General features: G+C 48.3%; 1 protein-coding gene across 2 annotated transcripts in view; it reads left to right on the plus strand.

Annotated features, from left to right (window-relative positions):
- The window catches only part of LOC144825144 (pancreatic secretory granule membrane major glycoprotein GP2-like), a 218,887-nt gene that overhangs the window by 143,361 nt on the left and 50,380 nt on the right, over positions 1-25,146 (plus strand). For both annotated transcript variants that reach the window (XM_078684012.1, XM_078684013.1), the window contains exon 4: positions 12,052-12,260. In XM_078684012.1, coding sequence (XP_078540138.1) covers positions 12,052-12,260 — 209 coding nt within the window. The remainder of the gene's footprint in view (positions 1-12,051; positions 12,261-25,146) is intronic.

The raw sequence follows: 25,146 nt of genomic DNA on the forward strand, positions 1-25,146 counted from the left end.
ACCAATCAAAAGTGTTCATTTTAGATTATATGACCTAGTCTTACATCATTAGGAAACCAAAAGTGAAATGAACCAATGAAAAGTGTTATTACCAAGTCACATGACTTGCTGTGTTTACGTTAAGCGCTTTGCAGGGCCTCCCGGTTTGCTTCCAGAAACCTGAGCTTTGCGACTCGCTTCGCGTACCAGTTCGCTAACGTAGCACGTCATATGACGTATCACGCGACAACGTGAAACGTCATGCGGACGGGAGGCGTCACGATGTTGTTTTCTAACGCGGCACTTGCGGTAAAGAAACGTTTACCGGCTCGCGGTCTATTTCGCGGCATCAAGGTCAGCTAACGGGAAGCTTCCCGATTCGCGAAGCGGGAACGAAGAAAAAAAAATCTTTAAAAAAAAAATTATTCATAAACATATAAAACATATTTTTGGATTTAAAGAAGAATACATTTTACAGCTACAGATATTAGCTGTTAAAAAACCAATGAAATTCACAGAAAAAACCATAGGTTATAGACCATATATAGTTAGGAATTAGCATTTACAAAACCTTGAAAATTCACTGAAAAAACCATAGGTTATAGACCATATATAGTTAGGAATTAGCATTTAGAAAACCTTATTTTACTCACACAAAACCATTGAAATTCCATATATAGTTAGTTGCACTAACTATATATCGCGCACCCGCAATCCACTGCTGATGATGTCACATATTACATCATTCATGACATGGTCAGTGACATCACTGATGACATCTCAAATGACATCACTGATGACATCACTGATGACATCTCATTTGACATCAATGACCACATCACTGATGATATCATTCATGTGACAATACAATGCATCTCCTCACATTTTAATATAACCTCTGTTTCACCCAGTGTTAAAAAGAGAGTATAATTTTTGAAACCATTGACACACCAATACTAGTTACTACATACGCACTCACTGATTGCTACGTCTACATACACCTTCACTCATTCACCCATACAATCATTCATACATACAATCACTCATCTTTACAACACTATCATATGCACTCATACACCTATACAGACACTCACAGTCTGCCACTCATCCATGGAGTTACTCACACACCTAGTCAGTCCTGTAAAGAATCAATGACACTTCCATTTTCTTGTCTATACAGTTAAACATAGAGCACCTTACATTTTCAAACATATACTAACACATACTTACCTTCTTATACAATCATTGATACAAGTACAGATTGATCTGCACAGAGTCACACACCTCCCAGCTAGCCACACACACACTCAGTCTCCCATACAAATACTTGGGCAATCAATCAATAACCCATATAGTTACTCATATAGCTACTGATCAACACATGCAGCAGTTTACAGAACAACAGACATAATGATGCACAAATTAAGACAGTTTAGTCACTAACCCATGCAGTCAGTGAGACACATTTAATCACTCACTCATACAGTCAGTCATGCACCTACTAAATCCTTCGTCCAGACACTTACACATCCACTCATTCTTCAATATGTAAGACATATTTAAACTTTATAGAAACAAAAAATCACTGGATGTTGTTATCAGTGATGTCATCAGTGATGTCATTTGAGATGTCATCAGTGATGTCATCAGTGATGTCACTGACCATGTCATGAATGATGTAATATGTGACATCATCAGCAGTGGATTGCGGGTGCGCGATATATAGTTAGTGCAACTAACTTTATATGGAATTTCAATGGTTTTGTGTGAGTAAAATAAGGTTTTCTAAATGCTAATTCCTAACTATATATGGTCTATAACCTATGGTTTTTTCAGTGAATTTTCAAGGTTTTGTAAATGCTAATTCCTAACTATATATGGTCTATAACCTATGGTTTTTTCTGTGAATATATATATATATATCGTTGCAGAATCTGTTGCTTTTCGGCGATTTCCACACCACACAGAAAGAAGGACCTCCAAAAGCAGGCAAATTAGTGGTGAGAAGTTTTAATAGCTCGCATGAAATAGTTTTATCGGCATGACGCGTTTCGGTTATCAAGTAACCTTGATCACATAGCGTCACAGCAGTTTGGTATGATTTTAAATACTCATTTTTTCAAACATTGCGATCATGTGATTGAAAACAGTGAAGAAATACTTCTGTCCATATTATGTCCTCAAACAACAATAATATTCAGTTAAAAGAAACATTGGATCGGTTGTTACACACAATATTAGAGCACAAATTTCCTGCATTAATGCATTTGCTCCAAATTTGCTAATTTTGCATAATTAATAATTTGTTTAAACATATGTAGATGCTAATTAAGAGATTCAGTTTTCATTCTCATTAATTTTAGACCATTGCTATTTGATGAAAATAACAGCATAAATGCATTGAAATGGTTATTTACAGTCTATTGCATACTTTATGTGAGCATCTTGTATAAAAACAATTTGATTTTTATCATAACAATTATTCAATATGAGTTTAAAACATCTCGGCTCAAATGCCTATAAAATTAATATGTGCAGAATTACGCTTGTTAGTGCAAATTGAGTTTCTGTGCAAAATACTGCAATTTATTAAATTTGTACCCTAAAAATTATTCCAATCAGAACAAACATTCTCATTTGAACTGTCATAATTGTTTCACCTGAGCTAACACTGGGTTACATGGTGTTGAAGATCCAAGCCTGGATATCCAAAAATCATCCCCCCTGGATAAGCTCACTAGATGTTGTGTTTTATAAACTCGACAGAAAGTGCATAGTGCTATACAAAATGAAAAAAATAAGTGAATAAAAAATTAAAGAAAAGTTTATACGGATGCAGGTGTTAATCAAAAGACAATTTCTTTCACCAATTCATTATACAGAAATGTCAGATTGAGTTATTTTTCAGGAATTTCTCATAGAAATGTGTGCATGTCCTCCGTGGTGTTTAACCCATTAGGAGACTTGCTATTGAGATTAAGAATATACTTAGTCTCCAGCTGTCTTAACAAGCTCTCTCTGTCTCCACCTCTTCTCGGGGTCGGAACCGCATCAATGACATATTAGGATAGACACTTGAAGTCTTTATTATGTCTTGCTTTAAAGTGTCTAGCCACCGGATAGGTGGAGTCACTATTGATGATTGCTCTGATATGCTGTAATATACTCACGTGCACCGGCTTGATCGTACTGCCCACATATCTTAGGCCGCAGGTACACGTGAGAACATAAGCAGCAAAATCAGTGCGGCAGTCATAGTTCCCCCATATCTGTTGCTCATTTTTACTGAAGGGTGTATTATATTTACTGGTATTAACACCAATGGTGCAGGCTCGGCATGTGGAGCACTTAAAAAATCCTTGCTTAACTGGCATCCATGTAGGAGCAGCTGCCCCTGCCCCCAAAGGTTGTGCCAGTTGAGCGGCCATGTTCCTGCACCTCCTAAATGTTACCTGTGGTTTGTTAGGAAGATCTTCCTTTAAGATGTTATCTGTAAGAACAATTGGCCAATTTTTGTTTATTATGGCTCTTATTTTGCGTTCCTGCCTACTGAATGTAGTTATTAGTCTAGGCACATCCTTTTCTTTACCCGAATCCACTTCAACAGTGGACCTTCTTTGTGTAGGTAACAAATCAGATCTTAATTTTGTGTCAGCTCTGTCTATGGCTCTGTTAAGTGTGTCTTCTGAATATCCCCTAGCACGCAATCTTGCTACGCTCTCATCTCTGCACCTTTCATAATCTTTAGGAGAGCTACAGATGCGTTTGAGTCGCAATACCTCACCATAAGGTATGCTTGATATTAAGTGCTTCGGATGGGCACTAGACGCGTGAAGAATTGCGTTACCTGCTGTTGGTTTCCTATAGGCTGTTGTAGTTAGTTTGTTGTCAACTATAGCTACCTCAACATCAAGGAACTCAACTCTACTGGCGCTCTGATGTGAGGTAAAGAATAAGTTGTAATCATTTACATTGATTCTTTTTTCAAACTCTACAGCACTTTGGATATCTCCTCTCCAGATGACGAAGACATCATCTATAAATCGTCGCCACAAGCAGATTCTGCTAGTCATCTCACTTTGTTATTGGCACTCGAGGACCTGCCTCTCCCAGAACCCCACATGCAAGCACGCATAGCTCGGGGAGAAGCAGGCCCCCATCGTCACTCCTCTCTTCTGTCTATAATATTCCCCGCCAAAGGCAAAGTAATTATTTTCAAGACACCATTTGATCAATGATAATAACATTTTGTTATGTGACACATATTCAGCTGGACGACTCTTGAGAAAATGTTCTACTCCCTTCAAACCTTGTTCGTGATTAATGCTTGTGTACAAAGACTCTATGTCAAGAGTTAATAATACCAAGTCTTCTGACCATTCAAATTCCTCAATCTGCGATAAAAAGTCTCCAGTGTCTTTTAAGTATGACGGCAAATTTTTTTACTAGTTCTTGTAAAAAATTATCTATATATTCACCAATGTGCTCTGTCATGCTTTTAATGGCTGATATTATGGGTCGTCCAGGTACAGGTACTTTCTCCTTGTGCAATTTGGGTAGCAAATACAAAAAAGGCATCACAGGGTGGGTATTGTACAGGAATTTAAATTCCTCAGTTGTTATTAGGCCATCCATTTTCCATTTTGATAGTTCCTATTTGATGTTATCCTTTGCTTTATGGTACATTTTGAGTGTTGTTTACTGATAGCACTCACCATTATCCAGTTGCCGTTTGGCTTCAGCCTCATAATCTTTTTTGCTCCACAACACAATACAATATTCCCGCCCTTGTCCGATTTTTTTATTATCACACTGGGGTTTTTTCTAATTTTCCCATTAGATTGTTGTATTCGATTTGATGTTGGTTTAAGCTTGATTTCTCACGATTGGTTTGACAATGGAGTTTTTTTATTTCCTCAATTATGCGGTCATGAAAAACGTCTATTGCATCCTTTGGCATTAAAGGAACAAATGTAGATCTGGGCTTGAAGGGGCTTTCTCCCGCACCCTTCTGAAGTAGATCTAATTCTCTCAATTGCGATTGAGTTGATACTTCAGAGTTGTTTTCTTCCTCATTATTTAACTCATGTAGTGCCCATAGTGTAGATACATCAGAAGCTTGCAAGGCTGATTCAGCCACCGTTCTTCTTTTTTGTTTTCTTGTCTTCCCAGACACTTTTTTCCATTAACAGCTCCTGTCCCTCCACATGGCTGCGCCACTGGCGTTTGCCGAGGGTCTGCTCCACTGCAGCGGGCAAAATCGCCATTAAATGGTTTGAGCCAATCGGTGTCTTGAGCCTTCACTACGTTTGGGGCTACCTGTGTTGTGGATATATATATATATATATGTATATATATATATATATATATATATATATATATATATATATATATATATATATATATATATATATATATATATATATATATATATATATATATATATATATATATATATATATATATATATATATATATATATATATATATATATATATATGCTCCAAGTTGCCCACACAGTTTGAACAGCACACGAACACAGTTGAGAGGTGGCAAACCTTTTATTTTCAGGATACAAGCAGGCTCTGGTGGCAGTTTCAATCAGACAGTCACTGGTGCGAGAGCCTGACGCGTTTCGAAATGTTCTTCCTCAGAGGCAATCGCTGGGTGAATGCGTGCTCCTGGACTCTTTACATAGCGCTGTGATCCCGCCCCTTGATAGGCCTGTCCAATGACAGCACTGCACTATGGGAAATGTAGTCCAGGTATTCTAACCTTTGGATGGTAGCACTAATTTCTGTCCCAAATTTAAAAGCCCTGGATGGGCCACCACCAGCAGTGTCCACTATTAATCCCACAGCCGTGTTCCACATGCCGGTCCCGCATTATTGGAAGCCACGTGGCCCCCAGATTACCGGGGTAGTGCAAGTTCGGCGGCTTGGGCAGCCGCCCAAAATATACGCTCCAAGTTGCCCACACAGTTTGAACAGCACACAAACACAGTTGAGAGATGGGAAACCCTTTTATTTTCAGGGTACAAGCAGGCTCTGGTGGCAGTTTCAATCAGACAGTCACTGGTGCGAGGGCTTGCACTACCCCAGTAATCTGGGGGCCACGCGGCTTCGAATAATGCGGGGCCGACATGTGGAACACAGCTGTGGGATTAATAGTGGACACTGCTGGCGGTGGCCCATCCAGGGCTTTTAAATTTGGGACAGAAATTAGTGCTACCATCCAAAGGTTAGAATACCTGGACTACATTTCCCATAGTGCAGTGCTGTCATTGGACAGGCCCATCAAGGGGCGAGATCACAGCGCTATGTAAAGAGTCCAGGAGCACGCATTCACCCAGCGATTGCCTCTGAGGAAGAAAATTTCGAAACGCGTCAGGCTCTCGCACCAGTGACTGTCTGATTGAAACTGCCACCAGAGCCTGCTTGTACCCTGAAAATAAATGGTTTGCCACCTCTCAACTGTGCTCGTGTGCTGTTCAAACTGTGTGGGCAACTTGGAGCGTATATTTTGGGCGGCTGCCCAAACCGCCGAACTTGCACTACCCCGGTAATCTGGGGGCCACGTGGCTTCGAATAATGCGGGGCCGACATGTGGAACACGGCTGTGGGATTAATAGTGGACACTGCTGGCGGTGGCCCATCCAGGGCTTTTAAATTTGGGACAGAAATTAGTGCTACCATCCAAAGGTTAGAATACCTGGACTACATTTCCCATAGTGCAGTGCTGTCATTGGACAGGCCCATCAAGGGGCGGGATCACAGCGCTATGTAAAGAGTCCAGGAGCACGCATTCACCCAGTGATTGCCTCTGAGGAAGAAAATTTCGAAACGCATTATGCTCTCGCACCAGTGACTGTCTGATTGAAACTGCCACCAGAGCCTGCTTGTACCCTGAAAATAAAAGGTTTGCCACCTCTCAACTGTGTTCGTGTGCTGTTCAAACTGTGTGGGCAACTTGGAGCGTATATTTTGGGCGGCTGCCCAAGCCGCCGAACTTGCACTACCCCAGTAATCTGGGGGCCACGCATCTTCGAATAATGCGGGCTGGCATGTGGAACATGGCTGTGGGATTAATAGTGGACACTGCTGGCGGTGGCCCATACAGGGCTTTTAAATTTGGGACAGAAATTAGTGCTACCATCCAAAGGTTAGAATACCTGGACTACATTTCTCATAGTGCAGTGCTGTCATTGGACAGGCCCATCAAGGGGCGGGATCACAGCGCTATGTAAAGAGTCCAGGAGCATGCATTCACCCAGCGATTGCCTCTGAGGAAGAAAATTTCGAAACGCGTCAGGCTCTCGCACCAGTGACTGCCTGATTGAAACTGCCACCAGAGCCTACTTGTACCCTGAAAATAGGTTTGCCATCTCTCAACTGTGTCCGTGTGCTGTTCAAACTGTGTGGGCAACTTGGAGCGTGTATATATATATATATATATATATATATATATATATATATATATATATATATATATATATATCCACAACACAGGTAGCCCCAAACGTAGTGAAGGCTCAAGACACTGATTGGCTCAAACCATTTAATGGCGATTTTGCCCGTTGCAGTGGAGCAGACCCTCGGCAAACGCCAGTGGCGCAGCCATGTGGAGGGACAGGAGCTGTTAATGGAGGTATCGAGGTGCCAGTGAAATGATTCAAGCTTGGACAGCAACCCACTGTGGTTTTTTAAGAAATATATTTTTCTGGGATGCACGACAGACCTACTGGAGGAATAGTGGAGCACTCGGAATACCAAGATGCTTAGCAGAGGCCACGCCCAACCGGGCGGGTAATTGATGACATTTTAAGTGCTTCGCAAAACTGTTGGTGCATGCCCAGACCAGCGCAGCCCAAGAAGAAGTGCTGGTGCATGAAACGCGACGGCTTTGCTGAATATTATCTGTTTGTTCTGGTTTGGACATTCATTTGGCAATCTTCATTAAGATTTCAGCGAAACCTACCTGATAGTGGCTCTTCCGTTTATGGGTAATGTTTGATGGATTTATACGGCCTGCCTACGCCGTGGAATAAGCCGGCTGCAGTTGAGCAGACCCTCAGCAAACGCCAGCGGCACAGCCATGTGGAGGGACAGGAGCTGTTAATGGAGGTATCGAGGTGCCAGTGAAATGATTCAAACTTGAACAGCAACCCACTGTGTTTTTTTATTAAATATATTTTTCTGGGATGCACGACAGACTCACTGGAGGAATAGTGGAGCACTCCGAATACCAAGATGCTTAGCGGAGGCCACGCCCAACCTAGCGGGTAATTGATGACATTTTAAATGCTTCGCAAAACTGTTGGTGCATGCCCAGACCAGCGCAGCCCAACAAGAAGTGCTGGTGCACAAAACGCGTCGGCTTTGCTGAATATTATCTGTTTGTTCTGGTTTGGACATTCATTTGGCAATCTTCATTAAGATTTCAGCGAAACCTACCTGATAGTGGCTCTTCCGTTTATGGGTAATGTTTGATGGATTTATACGGCCTGCCTACGCCGTGGAAAGAGCCCGCTGCACTGGAGCAGGCGCTCGGCAAACGCCAGCGGCGCAGCCATGTGGAGGGATAGAAGCTGTTAATGGAGGTATCGAGGTGCCAGTAAAATGATTCAAACTTGGACAGCAACCCACTGTGGTTTTTTATTAAATATATTTTTCTGGGATGCAGGACAGACTCACTGGAGGAATAGTGGAGCACTCCGATTACCAAGATGCTTAGTGGAGGCCACGCCCAACCGGGCGGGTAATTGATGATATTTTAAGTGCTTTGCAAAACTGTTGGTGCATGCCCAGACCAGCGCAGCCCAAGAAGAAGTGCTGGTGCACGAAATGCGTCGACTTTTCTGAATATTATCTGTTTGTTCTGGTTTGGGCATTCATTTGGCAATCTTCATTAAAGATTTCAGCGAAACCTACCTGATAGTGGCTCTTCAGTTTATGGGTAATGTTTGATGGATATATATATATATATATATATATATATATATATATAAATATAATAATATATATTAATGCTTGTAAAATACAGTTTAATAATACGTGAGACTTGTGACATTGACTCTAAAATCTTCTAATACATGTCCAGCAGTGATATGAAGCTAATCATTTTTAAATGCTAAAACTTCAAAAACTATGATTTTGTCCAAAATGAACTACAACCAGATAATAATCAATTTAATCTGATCAACTGAGTAAGCAACTTTTATTAACATTCAACATTCATTTAGGTGAAACCTATCATCCTCTGACTAATTAAATGCAATATATGCAATTATATGCTAAACAAAAAAAGATTTACTGTCCATATTATGGAAAATCGTTAAGCTTATATTACATCTAATACTTACCAGGGGCATTGACCAACACCACTACAGTATTCTGTAAACCTTTATCAGCAGAATTATATTGATGCCAACCTTCAAATCAAAGCAAAATGTTGCACAGCTAAAGAAACAATTTAGGGGAGAGGATGTGGTCTCACGGGTAGACTGCCGACTTTAGAGCAGGCAAACCAAGGTTCGAGCCTCGGGTCGACTCCATATACTGTGTTTCTGGGCAAATCACTTAATCTCCCAGTGCCCACCCAAAAAAATGAATGCGTCCTTGTGTAACGTAACTGGTGCTCATGTAAAGTGCTCCAATACATTTGGGTCGAGTTCACACTATATAAATCTGCAATAAATATGAACCTAACTTTAGTCATGCTTTTCTTCTAGGTTGAAAATACGGAGGTCATATAGACTTTGACAGAGGCGAGTTTAGCCGTAAATTGGAGAGCACCCGGCAGGCGGAAGTTGTAGTTTCCCCTTATTTAGAGGTCGGGGGCAGTCTGGGTTTCTGACGGCAGGGGCCTCTATTGGTTCTGCCATTAGGATCCTCTGACCTGACGGCCCGTTCGCTATGGGCCATCAAGTCACGCTCACCAGACCTATTTGGAGCACTACGACCCTCACTGGATTTTCCTATATGAGACTGCCAACTGGAGGTCCAGGGCAGGAAAAACACACACAGGCTGCCTGCCAAGTGTAGGGAGAAAAGCTCCCTATGCGTTAGGCCATTGGAGTTTGTATTTGCAGAACAAAATACATTTTCGAGGAGGCGAAATAAACATGGTAGCCGCTCAGCAAAGTTCAGTGTTTTCAGCTACACTTCCGACGAATGAAAACCTCGTGGTCTCTGCCTTCATCAGGGATTCACCACCAGGTGGGTTGGCAGTGTGCCTACCAGGATCTAAATGAGGCTCAGCATCTTTTTTGAACTTATTCTTTAAATATTAACGATTGCAAATAAATAACACCAAATCATTATATCGAAAGTACATTATGGTGAAATAATTAGAGTGTAAATGTAAATGTAAATGTAAATGTATAGGCATTTATATAGCGCACTACTTACCCGTGGGGTCCCAAGGCGCTTCGACCGCTGCGAAACCCTTCCTGGCTTCCCTGAGAGATGGTCCCTTAATGGGTATCTCCAGGGTGAGACCAGGCATCCCCGGCGGTCTGGTGGGGCCGTTAGTGAAGATGAGGCAAGCTAATGCCCAGAGTTGCCGAGTGTGAACGCTGATCAGAGTGGGCACCGAGGCGAGAGAATTATCGAGTCCGTTGACCCTGGTCCAGAAACCTGCCGCGCCGGGAATCGAACCCTGGTCCCGGGCCGTCCTCTGCTCTCGGGTCTGCCGCCTCTAACCAGTGAGCCACACTACTAAATGAAAATAAAATGCATTCTTAATTCAGTCTGCTCTTCAAAAAATGTATCATTGATAAAAGACATTTATCTGTCGAACTACTAGCATTCAGAAAAAATTGAAGGAACTATAGAACGTTTTTATTAAAAAGAAACATCGGAGTTAAAAGACTGGAAACACATAATTAGACTTCAACTCGTTTGAATTATTCCCTGTACACCTAAATCGCCTCCCTAAACACTTATTTAAATTGGTGCAATCCCAAATGACCCAGTTTCTAGGCATCCTATAATTTGGAGGATGTTAAGGAATATGGACACAATATTAGGCCTGCGCAAAGCAGTACGCTACGCTCGCGTAGTTTGCGAAGTTTGCGCTACTTCGCACTATGCGAACTGCACGTAGCACAGTGTAGCATAGTGCAGCGGTCATTTTTTGCTTGCTCGCGGTCCTCAACGTCAAGTTGGCTCCCGCAAGCAAGCAAAATGACATCCCGGTGAGACTTTTTCCTCATTCGCGATCAGTTGCTGATCGCGAGCGTGGAAAATAAACCTCGAGGAGGTCAGGTTTCTTATTACGAGTGGTCGCGTATGCTCGCGACCGGTTGCGATGAGAAACTACCAGTCCGCGTTGAGAAAGCTGCTGCTCGAGTAAAAATCTACTCAAGTGGCAGAAAACTACACCTCGCACTGTGCAAGATGCCGTTTTCAATGATTGCACAGTGCCGAATGCTTGTCCGCACTGTGCAATCATTGAAAATGGCATCTTTCACAGTGCGAACAGGGTACTATGCAGTTCGCGTAGTGCTACACGTAGATTTGCGAAGCGCTACTTCACAAACTACGCCCAGCCCTACACAATATAGTTAAGCATTTGGCTGTACTTTTTCTGGCAAATCTTACAGCAGCCAAAATAATATTGAAAGCACAAATATGCTGTGTGTGGGTCAATAAAAACAAAGTGGTTTTGCACGTTCTTCTTCTAGATTCATGTTCATTCAAAATTGTCTTCTATAATACAAAAAATTGAAAATGGATGGTCTGTCAATATGTTTCATCCCCGCAAATAACAAGACTTCTTCAGGCAATTAATTTATTTGCAAGCAGAACTAATCTTCAGCACCTATTCTACTGTCTTGATCAGTGCAATCAACATCCTAAATACATAGAATAATCTTCTGGTCTGTTCAATAGTAGGTGCGAACCATGCAATACGGTATACCTACATAAACCTTCAATATCAATTGATAAAAAGTATGGTATACCAAGTATAGCTCCAGAAGTCACATGACAAGGATACTCTCCTAAGAATCTCCAGCTTTGCACCTATTGTATTTGCTGAATGACCATGTCTTCATCTCTCTCCCTGCAGCGGTCCCTCCCACTCCACGTCTGGAGTGTTTGTCAGGCAACATGTCTCTGACCATTAGCAGGTGCCAGCTGGAGAAGGATCACTATGACTACAGTGGGCTTCACCTCTGGGATAGCAGCTGCAGAGGGGTAGCGGACATCACCAACAGTAATGCTACGATCATCGTAAGATCAGAGCTCATGGCAAACGCCTGTGGCAACCAGGTTTCGGTGAGTGTCCTCCGGAAGGGTGGGAGTGTGAGAAAGTGATGTGGAAGAGGGAGTGTGAGAAAGAAAGAATGAGGTGGAAGGGATTGGAGCGAGGAAGTGCATGTAATTATTGAGCTTCCTTTGCCATTTTGGCCTGAATGCGTTTGGCTATGACAGTGGAGATCTAAAATATAGACAGGCACTTATGGATGCTACAGTTACAGTGAGCACCGATTACATTTCCATCATGGCTGCTGGACTTATGCAAGAATGAGATATGCTGAGAAGATACCTCTGAAGCAGGGTAATTTTCATTTTCTTTTCATACTATAATTTTTTTCTTCCCCTGAATCATTATGTGTGAGCATTGCATCACAGGGTCACATTGTAGAGTCCTGACCTGCATTGCTTTGGGAGAGAGTTGCGTAATAGGGCCATCCTGTAGAGCTTTGACCTGAAGCATAAGGGGTGAAAGTTGCTTTTGAGGGTCACACTGTTCTGCTTTGGTCTTTATCATTAGAGGTAAAAACTACATGATAAGGTCACACTGTATAGTCTTTCTCTGCATCGGTGTGGGTGAGCATAGCATCATAGGGTCACATTGTAGAGTGTTAACCTACATCATTTAAGGAGAGAACTGCATTATAGTGTTACACTGTTGAGCCTTGTCTTGCATCATTATGGGTGAGTATGGCATCAGAGGGTTACACTGTTCAAAATAGGGCAGTATCATTACCTGGGAATATTACGTAATTGGGGTACATTGTACAGTTTTGACCTCTATCATTTGGAATGAGATTAGCATCCCAGGGTCACACTGTACAGTCTTGACCTGCATCAATAGGGATTAGAATTGCAACTTAAGATCATAATGCTCCGCTTTGACCTGTATCATATTGGTCGAGAATTGCATCAAATAGTCACACTGTCTCTTCATACACATAGTAAGTACCTCATGTTTGTGGCACTCTCTTCAAGCTTCTAGCATGCTTCTTGTACTCCCACTACTCTCTTCTTTTCATACAGATAGTGAGCACCTCATGGTCATGGTACCCTCTTCACACTGCTAGCATTCTACATGTACTCCTTTAATTCTCTTCTCTTCATGCAGATAGTAAGTACCTCATATTTGCGGTACTCTCTCAGGCTGCTAACATGCATCTTGTACTCCTGCTACTCTCTTCTTTTCATACAGATAGCAAGTACCTCATGTTTGCGGCACTTTCTTCATGCCGCCATCTTGCTTCTCCTACTCCTACTCCTACTACTCTCTTCTCAGTTTACTGAAAGTGAATATCTCATGTTTTCAGCACTCTATGTTGATAGTGCATTTCTTGTACCCCCACTACTCTCTTCTGTTTATACAGATAGTAAGTACCTCATGTTTGCAGCACTCTCTTCGGGATGCTACCATGCTTCTTGTATCTTCACCATTCTCTTAATATAGATAGTAATACCTCAAGTTTGCGGCACTCTCTTCAAGCTCCTAGCACGCTTCTTGAACCTCCACTCCTCTCTTCCCTCTATACTGAAAGCTGAAACGTTATTTGTGTTTATAGTACTCCCTTCGTGTGATCGTCCATTTCTCTTGTTCCACAACTCTCTCTTTAGGTCTCGCCTATGCAGCGCACATGCGCTACATAGGAGGAGGAGACCTTTTGAAAACGATTCACTTTTTGGCCCAAAAACGTGCACGCTTTGCATTGCTTTGAATTGCAACGCGTGCACGTTTGACGATTCCCTTGCCGGAGCAAGGAGCGCCATCTGTTAGCAATTATTTTGCTCTCTTCCGCAAGCTAAACGCTGCCCGTCCCTGTCCTCGGTAACGCTCCCTCCTCCCTCCCACTTGTCTAACTTCCACAAAGGCAGACGCGGTTTCGCTTAAATAGTCACCCTGTTCCGAGTTGCTCACACCTTTGTACACGGGTGCCACACACCACCTGCTTTGAGGTTTGGTCGAAATTGCTTAACTTTGGCTAGCAGCCTGAGATGGCGGCAGCTTAGAGGGCGAGCTCCGCGGTTGAAGCGGCCTCCGGACAGATCCGATCAACTATCCGATTCTAAATATCACCCTGCGGGAAGGGACTGAAGCCCGGGGCCGGGCGGCGCGCCCGACAGCAACCAGATTGTAAATCCAACTGCGGGAAGTGAAGTTAGCCGCATAGCCCACTCAGGCCGCCGAACGAAACTGGAGCCGGAGACCTGCCTGAAGTAAAGGGGCCGACCGGAAGTGCTGCGGCTGGGCGAGAAGGACCCGGAAGCGCTCGCTCGCAACGGAGCACCGGGAACGAGAGGGGCTCGCAGCTCACCACGACCGCCGGAGCCTCTGACACCAGTGCCCGAGAGACTTACCGCCATTGACTGCTGCCCGGTGAGTGCAGGAAACGATCCAGGCCTCTGCGCAGCGGCGGCCAGACCCGTTCGTCTGGGCCCGGGGCCGCCATCTTGCCCCCGATCACCGGAGGAACTGAGGCACAGAACTGGAGGGGTGCCGCGGAGAGTAACGCGGCACCCTGTTTGGCACACAGGGGTCGGGGACTGCCATCGATCGGGCCGCAGGGGGCCTGGCACGAGGGACGCCAACATCTCGAGGAGTGACGCAGGGGCGGCCATTAGCGCACCGGAGCGCGAGTCCACCGCAGAAATAGCCACGCAACCATTTTCCTGTGCAGTGGATCCGGTCGTTTTGGGCGCCCACACCCCATCCTCGGCACACACTGGTCTAAATTTGACTGCTGGGACGCGGTACAGTCGGACCCCCGACATTACAGAGGGGGGCCCTACTCCGCTACTGGGCATCTCTGTATTCCCATTGACTCTGCAGGTCAGTGGGCGCATCCCTGTGTGAGGCTGAAGTAAACCCGGCTGGGACCTGGAGTCATCGGGGACAGCACCGGCCATCTAGGGACTAACAGAGGACCAGTGAAAGCGACCACCAAGGCGTTAATCCTGTACGCCACCCCGGCCACGGGCTACATCCACTCCTTAAGCAACACGGGTCTATGGGCCCGGCGGAACACGCGGCGACACAGCCTCGCCTGCTAGATTCGCCGGCGGGCTAAGAGACGAGGACGAAGACATTAGCTCCCTCAGGCACCAGATAGGCCCAGCTACGTCCAGGAGCTACTGACGCAGCGGCGGGCCTCCACCGGGACTCTTTCTGGAGGGACTCAACTTCCTGAGAACTTTGTCCACAGCGACCACCTTATTGCAACGTCAGCTGCCATGGCAGGTAAAGGGCCGAAGGGAGGCAGCACGCAGTCGCGACTTGAGAGGTACGCATATGACAAAACGACCTCTTCCCCGCCAGACGCTAAAGCGCAGGCGAGCAAGACAACTGATCCGGCGGGAGGTAAGAGGGCGACCCTGGAGGACATAATGCGAGCCCTGACGCGGGGGCGTGGCCTGGAGCCGTCAATGGTGGACGTGTAGTTCCCCAGCTCCGTCCTCGGCCCAAAAATAAGCTAATTATCCTGTAACACCCTGACTGCAGCCCACCTGATCTCTCCCCAGATTGTCTCCGGGGGCAAGCGGCGTGCAGCGGTGCGACTTGCTCCCTTTTGGACCGCTCTATCGGCGAGATCTGAAGACGGCGCCCGCTGCGGCCTGTGGACCGGAGTGGAACCCCGGCCTCGAGTGCTTGGCTAAGCCGGCCTACCCCCTACCTCCTTCGCGGTCCGGTCGGGACCCGGGATTTGATTCCTACTGCATCGCCGGCCGGGACGGCGGCGGGCGGTGCGGTGCCCCATCCTGACTAGGATCCTGCTACCCCCCGACCGGCTGCTCCACCACTGGCCGGCCGCCCTGCTGCGAGGACCCGCGGGGCTGTCCCCCCTGCCCACCCGCGGAGCTAGCGGGACTCAGGCATTCCACTGCGGGGACAGGAATCAAGGAGCGGGCAGTGCACGCAATCTGCTGCCTCCGCCGCGAGACCGGCTTCATCCTGCACGGGCTGCCGGTGTTGAAACGCGGATCGGCCCGACTTTCCTGGCAACCTGGCGCCATCTTGTCATCGCTCCGGGGCTTGAGCGAGACCTCTGAGACCCGGCACTCTCGCCCTACCTCCCCCTGACTCGCCAACTGAAGAACCTGGATACCTTGCTCAGGGACACACGCACTGGCGACACGCGGCCCTCGGACACAGGGGTCTGAGGTGAGGGAGTGCTCACCGCGCTTTGGCGCCATTTCACGGCGCTGCTGCCCCGACCTTTGCCGCGCACACAGCGGATGAGACAAGCTCTGCAGTGGCCTAGACCCCACCGCTTCCTCCCCTCCTCTGACTCTGTGGGCCTGGGGTCATGCCCGACTGAAGGGACGCCGGAGGCACACAGCCACACCCTGTGCTACTACAACGCTAGGACCTTTACGTCTTCAGCCTCTGCCCAGTACGTGGTAGTCCTCCCGCGACCACCACCGCACACTTGAAGGGATTGCGGCGGGCAGCTGCACCCATTACAGCGCCACCCTGCTAACGAGATCCATGGGCAAACACAGGGACAAGCCTCGGACCCAGGGCGCTCAGATGGACGCGCAGTCCACGGGCTCTGACGACCCCCTGGCCTCCTCCAACATGGACATCATCCCGCCGACCGGTAAGGGGTCACAGGACGCCAAGCTGGATTTGATCCTGAATGAAATTCGCGCAACGCGAGAAGCGCTGGAATCGCGCATGGACACCATGGCGACGGGACTGTCTCTACTGAAGGCTGACCATAATAAACTGGCGGACCGAGTGGCGGAGCAAAAAATTGCGCTGGATGACCTAATCCCGCAGCAGACGGAACACTCCGCGAAATTGGAAAATGTGGAGAAACAGCTGAAGCGGCTATGGGATCGAGTGGACGATGCTGAAGGACGGGCCCGCCGCAACAACGTCCGCATCCTGGGCATTCCGGAGAGAAGCGAAGGGAGGGACCCCACGCGGTTCGTGGAGGATTGGCTGCGAAAGCTGGTGGGCCAGAGGGAACTCACCGCCCTCTACAGTGTGGAACGGGCCCACAGGGTGCCAGTGAAACCCCCGCAACCAGGAGCACCCCCTCGCCCCCTGATCGCTCGTCTCCTCCACTTCCGAGACCGAGACACGGTCCTGCGAGCGGCCAGGGAAGAAACGCCAATACGCTTCGAGGATAAGAACATATCGGTATACCCTGACTTCACTCCCACTGTGCAACGGGCCAGGTCCACCTTTCTGGGGGTGAAGCGCAATTTGCGGGACAGGAACATGAAATATGCACTTTTGTTCCCTGCTCAGCTCAAAATACTACATAACAACAGGTCCCACTTTTTCGACTCGCCTGAGGAGGCAGCGGAGTGGATGGAGGTCACTCTGACCCCGCCGGCATCACAGGACCCTCTCGCAGACCACCGCAGTGACACCCGCAGGAGCTCACCAGTCCGACGAGAAGATGCTCGCAGCCCCGGACACCATTCCTCCCACGGGACATCGTCTGCAGCGCATCCCCTTGGCCACCAAGCAGTGGACCACTCGTCAACAACCCCGCAACAGCGCCTGACTGAGGAGGCGCTGGCCGCCCACGACGCGGGAGCACCCGGAGACAGACTCACCGACACCACCGACACCCGCACTGAGGTTTCTGGCTCAGTTGACAGCTTGCAGCTCTTCCCGAAGGTCACGGCCCAGATGGCTGCGGAGTTTTGAGCCACGACACGGTTGATCCTCTACGGGTGGTAACGTATGACTAATCCCCTCATTCACATATGGTGGGTTGTATGTGCAGGGGCCCATTGTATTGTGGGCTACCAATCCCACGCAGTCCGTTCAGTGACGTCCGACGGAGGCTTACCACCCCCGGAATGCACACGAACTTGACTGACTTGTGCCCACGTTGGGCACCATGGTTTGTCTCCTGGGTATGTTGGCTCAGGGACCCGTTTGTTCTGGGGTTACATGTTTGCAAGACACTCTCATTTAATAGCACGACGAGTCGGGTGGGGTCACCCAGTAGTTTCACTTTGCCGCTCCGCACAGATGGTAATGGGAAATCTTAACAATTACCAGTTGTGTACCTGGAACGTGCGTGGCATGGGATCGGTGCACAAGCGACACCGAATCCTTGCGCACCTCAACCGCAGGGGAACACACATTGCTTGCTTACAAGAGACACATTTGAACGCTGCTGAAGCGGTGAAACTGCGCAAGAAATGGAGAGGGCAGCTTTTTTCTACCTCTTATTCTGCATTCTCAAGGGGGGCTGCGATTTGGCTCCGTGGCTCTCTTCCCTTTCAAATGCTGGAACAACGGATTGATAAGGAGGGTCGCTATGTGTTTGTACAGGGACTGTTGGATGGGGAGGCGGTTGTCATTGGATGTGTGTACTCACCTAATGTGAACCAGTCGGAATTTTTGTTAACTGTCAACGAGGTACTGGCGGGTTGGGCTGATCTTCGCTGGATCATTGGGGGCGACTTCAATGCTGTACTTGATGTTAGGATGGATAGATCACATCCCCCCTTACAGGCTACTGAGAGCAGGAAACAGGCAGATGCGCTTGCGAGCTGGGCTGAAGGCTGGGAGTTGGCGGACGTGTGGCGTAGCTTCCACCCTCTGGACAGGGAATACACCTTTTTCTCCCCCCCCATTTGCTACATACCAGAATTGACCATGTTTTCTGCTCCCGTTCTCTTATGGCACTGATTGTCCAGACGCAGCACATGGGGAAAACTCTGTCGGACCACAACCCCGTGGAAATTAAATGGCAATGGGGTAGGAGGCTGGCTCCCATCCCGACCTGGAGACTGTCTCCTGATCTCCTCGAGGATTCGGTCTTCCGCTCCTCCCTGTCCGACACTATTGACACCTACTTCACCACGAATGAGAACACGGCCAGCTCCAGGCAGATAGAGTGGGACACTTTCAAAGTCTGTATTAGGGGGGTTGCTATGACCAATAGGGTGGGGAGGAGGCGGGAGGTGATCAGCCAACTGACAGAGGTGGAGGGCACACTGGCGCCCCTAGAGACTGAGGCAGCAGGCACCAATGCTCACTTTACACCACTGCAAGAGGCACATATTAGACACGCGGAGCTCCTGGAGGATCTGCGGCTTATAGACTATAGGGAATACACGAATAGACAGCATACACAGGCAGACCGAGCCGGTACGCTACTAGCCCGCCTCCTACGGGACTCTCCGATAAGCCATCCCATTCTGAGGGTCCTGGACCAATCTGGTTGCCCGGTTACCACCCAAATAGGGATTAATACGGCATTCAAGGATTATTACTCCTCGCTGTACGGTCCCCCGCAGCCCTTATCGGTAACAGCACTTACGGCCTTCATGGGGGGTCTGGACCTCCCGCAACTTACTGCCAGCCAGAGCAAGGACTTGAAGCGTACTATTTCAGTAGCGGAAATTAGACAGGCGATACGTGCCCTTCCGAAGGGAAAGACCCCTGGCACGGATGGCCTACCAGCTGAATTCTATGCGACATATATAGACGTCATGGCACCACGGTTACACACTGTCTATTTAGAGGCCCTACGTACATCCTCTCTACCGCAATCATCCGTGCAGGCGTTGATCACGTCCCTCCTGAAACCGGCCAAAGATGGTCTGCAGATGGCCGATTACAGACCGCTGTCCCTTCTCAATACTGATTCAAAAATATTGAGCAAGGTGCTGGCGTCGAGGCTTGTTCAATATGTGCCACAGCTGGTCCACCCCGATCAATGTGGTTTTGTGACGGGCCGTAATACGGCCATGAACCTCAGGCGCTTAACCCAGCTCATGCTCGGAGATAATGTAGACATGGCCTCCGAAGGTTGCATATCTCTGGACCTAAAACAAGCATTCGATTCCCTACGATGGGACTATATGTTCACCACCCTATCAAACTTTGGGATACCATCCGAATTTATCGCTTGGGTCAGATTGCTATATACCTTCCCCACGGCCAGAGTGCGCACCTCCCATCAAATTTCAAGCCCCATTGCCATAGCAAGAGGCACCAGGCAGGGCTGCCCGCTCTCCCCTCTCCTCTTCGTCCTTGCCCTGGAACCATTGCTCTGTAGACTTAGGTTGATGGCCCCCCACTATAGCATACGACGGCACGGTACGAAACACATTGTATCTGCGTATGCGGATGATATTATATTATTTTTTCGCGACTTGAGGGGGTTGACTTGAGTCCAGTTTCCAGGATCTTTGAGGATTTCAGAGAGATCTCTGGCCTCACTATCAGTGGATCTAAGTCCTATGGGTTCACCTTTGCAGCAACGGATGGGTCGACCCCCCTGCTTTTTGCCCCTCATACATTCCAGATGGCGGAAACCACCTTCTGATACCTTGGGATACAGATATACAGAGAATCGGGCATGATGGTGGACGGCAACCTGGGGAGGGCCATCAGAACGCTGAAATCGCAAATTCAGTTCTGGCTGACATTACCGCTCTCAATACCTGGCAGGGTGGCTATATCCAAGATGGTGATGCTCCCCCGTCTCATCTACTACTTCACCAATTTGCCATTCCAGATCCCGGCGGTGACATTTAGGACCCTCGACTCCCTCCTTACCGAACTTGTTTGGGGTCCTGGCCGCAGACGCATAGGCCTGGCCAAGTTACAGCTCCCCTCCGACTCCGGAGGCATGGGCTTGCCGGACTTCAGAGCGTATAGTTATGCGTGTCAGCTGCAATGGCTAGCTTACTGGGTGGCGGGCCGTAATCTTCATGAGATTAATGCTTCAAAGGACGACCATGCTAGGGGGAGAGTACACATCCTGCTCCTGCCTGGCTCGGACCTACCTAGAAACACTCCACCGCTTCTCAAACTGGCGATAACATACTGGCGGAAGGCATTGAAGTACACGTCCCCCGGGACACCTTATGCCCCCACAGTTCCACTGATGGGCATACCTCTGGGCTCGGGCACACTCACAGCGGCCTTACTGGAGCCCTGGTGTGACGCAGGTGTCACACAAGTGGGTGACCTGTTTGCAGAGGGGCACTTGTTATCCTTCGAGGACTTCAGGACCAAGCAGGGCGTCCCCAACGGCTCATTTCTACTGCACGCCGGTCTCCGCCATTATATTGCACGCATATGGTCGCCTGAAGGGCGGGAGCCGGTCACGAACCCTCTCGTCGCCATGCTTTATCTCATGGGAACGGGTGGTCATCTGACCAGATGGCTCACGGCTGGCATAAGAACTGGGAGGGCACTTACGCAGTCACCACTCCGGGCGGCATGGGAGGCTGACGTAGGGAGGCCACTGAGGGACACAGAGTGGAAGCGCATACTTCAGCTCCCCAAAAAGGTAGCTAGGAACCCCAAATTCATCCAACTGATGTTACTACATAGAGCCTACCTGACACCACACCGCCTACATGTGATGTTCCCTACTGCCAAGAGTGACTGCCCCCGATGTGATGCGGACGATGCATCGCTGGTACATATGCTGTGGTAGTGCCCTAAACTAGGGCATTTCTGGGCCGCTGTCCATGACTCCCTAGAACAAGCTGGTATTCTGCACAGACCCCCTACACTGGAACGTACACTGCTTGGGCTGGGGCCATCAGCACGCGCTAGGACCGTGGCAGCGCGCTTCTCGGATCTGGCCTTGTTGCTGGCAAAGCGCGCTATCACGATCAGATGGAAGTCGTCCAAACCACCTAACCCTGACCTGTGGCGGGCGGAAGTAGTGCGCTGGGGCAAAGCGGAGGGTGAAGCACTACAGAGGGAGGAACGGAGGGGTCTCCGGAAAACTCCAATCTCAATGGATTGGTTTGCCATGCTGGGGGCATTCGAGGCTGGAAATGATGAGGATGAGGGTGAAGCAAGTGACTAGCCACATCTGGTATCACCGGGCCCTGCTACACGTTCCCATGCACGGACACAATCTATGGTACTCTGCGATGGGGTACGGGGGACCCCGGCCCATCACTCATGTTACTCTACCATACCTGTGCGTTCAAATTACACTGTGTATTACTATACTGGGATTGACCCATTTTTTCGATATTTCATTTATGTGCTAACTGAGAGAGTGTCGGGTGGGATTCCTGAGGGTGGCGGGTGGGACCGGGTGTGCACTGGGTTTGTTGGTTCAGTAAAAATTAAAAATCGATTTCGCTATGTTTCTTTATATGATCTGAGCTAACGCATGCATGTATCTTCTGGATTGATAACAAGCTTGTATCTGTGGACATGTATGCATGTTAATGCTCTATGTACTTGCTAATAAACAGATTTTTAAAAAAAATGCGAGCCCTGACGCAAGTACAGGCGACGGTGGGATCGATCTCGACAGAAATAACACTAATCAGAGCCGACTTCCACAAGATGTCGGAAAAAGTTTCCTCGATGGAGGTCGTGACCAAATCTTTAGTGGAGGATGTCTCGGAGCTCCAGATTAGTGTGGAACGGATCTCGAAAGAAAATAGAGACTTGCGTGAAAAGCTGGACGAGCAAGAAGGGCGCTCAAGGCGAAACAACATCCGCTTTATAGGGGTTACGGAGTCAGAAGACACGAGGGCGATGGACCTTTATGTGGAAAAACTGATCGAACAAGAACTCAAACCCAAGGGTCTTTCCGCCTTTTTTTCAGTAGAAAGAGCGCATCGGGTCCCGGGGGGACGTCCGAAGCAAGGCGTAGCCCCACGGCCGATCAATACACGACTCTTCAATTTTAGAGACAGGGATGCGATCTTGCAAGCGGCAAGAAACTCACCCCCAGTTAAAATTCAAAATTCTACCTTGGCGTTCTTTCCAGACTATACGGCAGAGGTCGCACGCAGGAGGAGGACATTCTTTGAAGTCAAGAAGGAACTTAGGGCGAGAGAAATTCCCTATGCCATGCTATTCCCAGCCAAGTTGAGAGTCGTGGCGGACAACAAAACTTGGTTCTTCGACACTCCGGAGGCTGCACACGACTGGCTAGAAGGATGGAGACAGACGGGCCTGCCTCGCCGGTCCACTAAACCCAACAAGCATCGCACTAATGGATTCCGTTCAGGCTCCCAAGCATCCGGTGGGGACGCAGGTCCACACTCCCCCCTGAGCGAGGCTCACGAAACTGAGAATGACGACGAACAATGACTTCCTGGGCTTACTAGAATAGACTGAATGCAACGTTGGCCGGGCGGGCCGTCAAGGGTCCTGGGCGGAGGTCCTCCGTGGACATGGAAGGAGGCCGCCAACTCCGGAGAGTCCTTCACCCCAACGAGCAAGTACTGTGTTTGGGGTTTGGGTCAGGCACTCTGCTAAGTTGGGGGGGCGGGCAGTTCTGGGTCCGTCTAGCAGGGGGGCAGGGAGGGGGGGAGTTGGGAGTGGGGGGGGTTTGGTTTTTTCGAATTGTTCCACAGGTGTAGATTGGAATCGCGAGACACACACACAAAGTATGGCGAGCTCCTGTCAAGGTACTAGATCGCATTCACTATGGTACATAGATACTTTCAACCACAGAAGCTATGGCACACAACACACGGGATGACGTAGGGAGGGGGGTACTTGGGACGGGGCCAGTGGCACCTCTGCACCTTTTGTCCTGGAATGTGAGAGGACTGGGGGATAAGGTCAAACGAGGTTTAGTATTACACAGTATAAAGAGATTCAACCCTGCCCTGGCCCTGCTGCAGGAAACGCACCTCACAGGCACAGCCACACATGCTCTAGACAGGAAAGGTTACCGTATGATCGCTCATTCGGAATTCACTAGAGGGTCCCGTGGGACAGGAATACTAATGCATCGATCCTCCAGATTCATACTCCAATCCACGAAGGTAGACACGCAGGGGCGCTTCGCAGCGGCAATTGGACAGTGGGAAGGGAGACAGCTGAATGTAGTCTCGGTGTACATTCCACCGGCGCTGCACACGGTAGCTCTCCCAGAATTAGGGAAATTTCTGTTAGAGCTCCCTGAAGGAGATCTCATAATAGGGGGAGATTTTAATGCAGTGGCGCACAATGCATTAGATAGGTTCCCGACACGGACACAGGCTCCAGGGTCCTCCCGCCTGAATGACTTCCTAGAAGCGCAAGGCCTGATAGACCTTTGGAGACGCCTACACCCAACTAACCAACAGTACACTTACCACTCAGCGGTCCATGACAGTCTGTCACGGATCGACTATTTCCTGACACCGGGCCACGGGCGGTTCACTGTCGATGACGTACAGATCAAGCCGAGGGGTGTCTCGGACCATTCCCCATTGACGCTGATTCTTTCCAACCCGGAACGGTCCCAAAAACGCGTATACCCGATATTCCCGGGTTACCTTAGGATCCCACAGGTGACCAAAGCGCTTAAAACAGCGACGAGGTGTTACCTCGCAGAGAACACAGGCTCGGTCTCGTCCCCATCGATCCTGTGGGAAGCCTACAAGACGGTTCTCCGAGGACAAGCCATTTCCACTATAACAAGATATAGGCGCACCCAGAAACAGGAACTGCTAGATTTAGAGGACAGACTCGCTAAGGCGAATGAGGATCATATGGCTGACCCGACCGGGGACACGCTGCACACACTTCAGCTGTGTCAGCAGCGTCATACTGATCTTCTGCGCCGTAGAGTGGTTGAAAATATAGCGGACACAGCGAATAGGGTATACGATGTAGGGGACAAGGCGAGCAAGCTCCTAGCCTGGCTAGAGAAGAAACGAGAGGGGCAGAGGACGATTTTGCAATTGAAAGACTCTACGGGAGCGATGCACACCCGCCCAGCCATGATAGTCGAGCTCCTGGCTGCTCACTTCCAGGAGGTATATACCTCTGAAATAGAGGTTACACAGGTAATGGCAGAGACAGCGCTCGTGGGAGTGCCCACCCGCACCCTGTCGCAGGACAATGTAGAAGACCTAGAATCAGACCTGACGGCTGAGGAATTGCAATCAGCTATCGCAGCGCTGCATTCAGGAAAAGCTTTGGGCCCCAATGGAATTCCGATTGAGTGGT

Source organism: Lissotriton helveticus, chromosome 3_1, assembly GCF_964261635.1.
Source record: "Lissotriton helveticus chromosome 3_1, aLisHel1.1, whole genome shotgun sequence".
Taxonomy (NCBI): domain Eukaryota; kingdom Metazoa; phylum Chordata; class Amphibia; order Caudata; family Salamandridae; genus Lissotriton; species Lissotriton helveticus.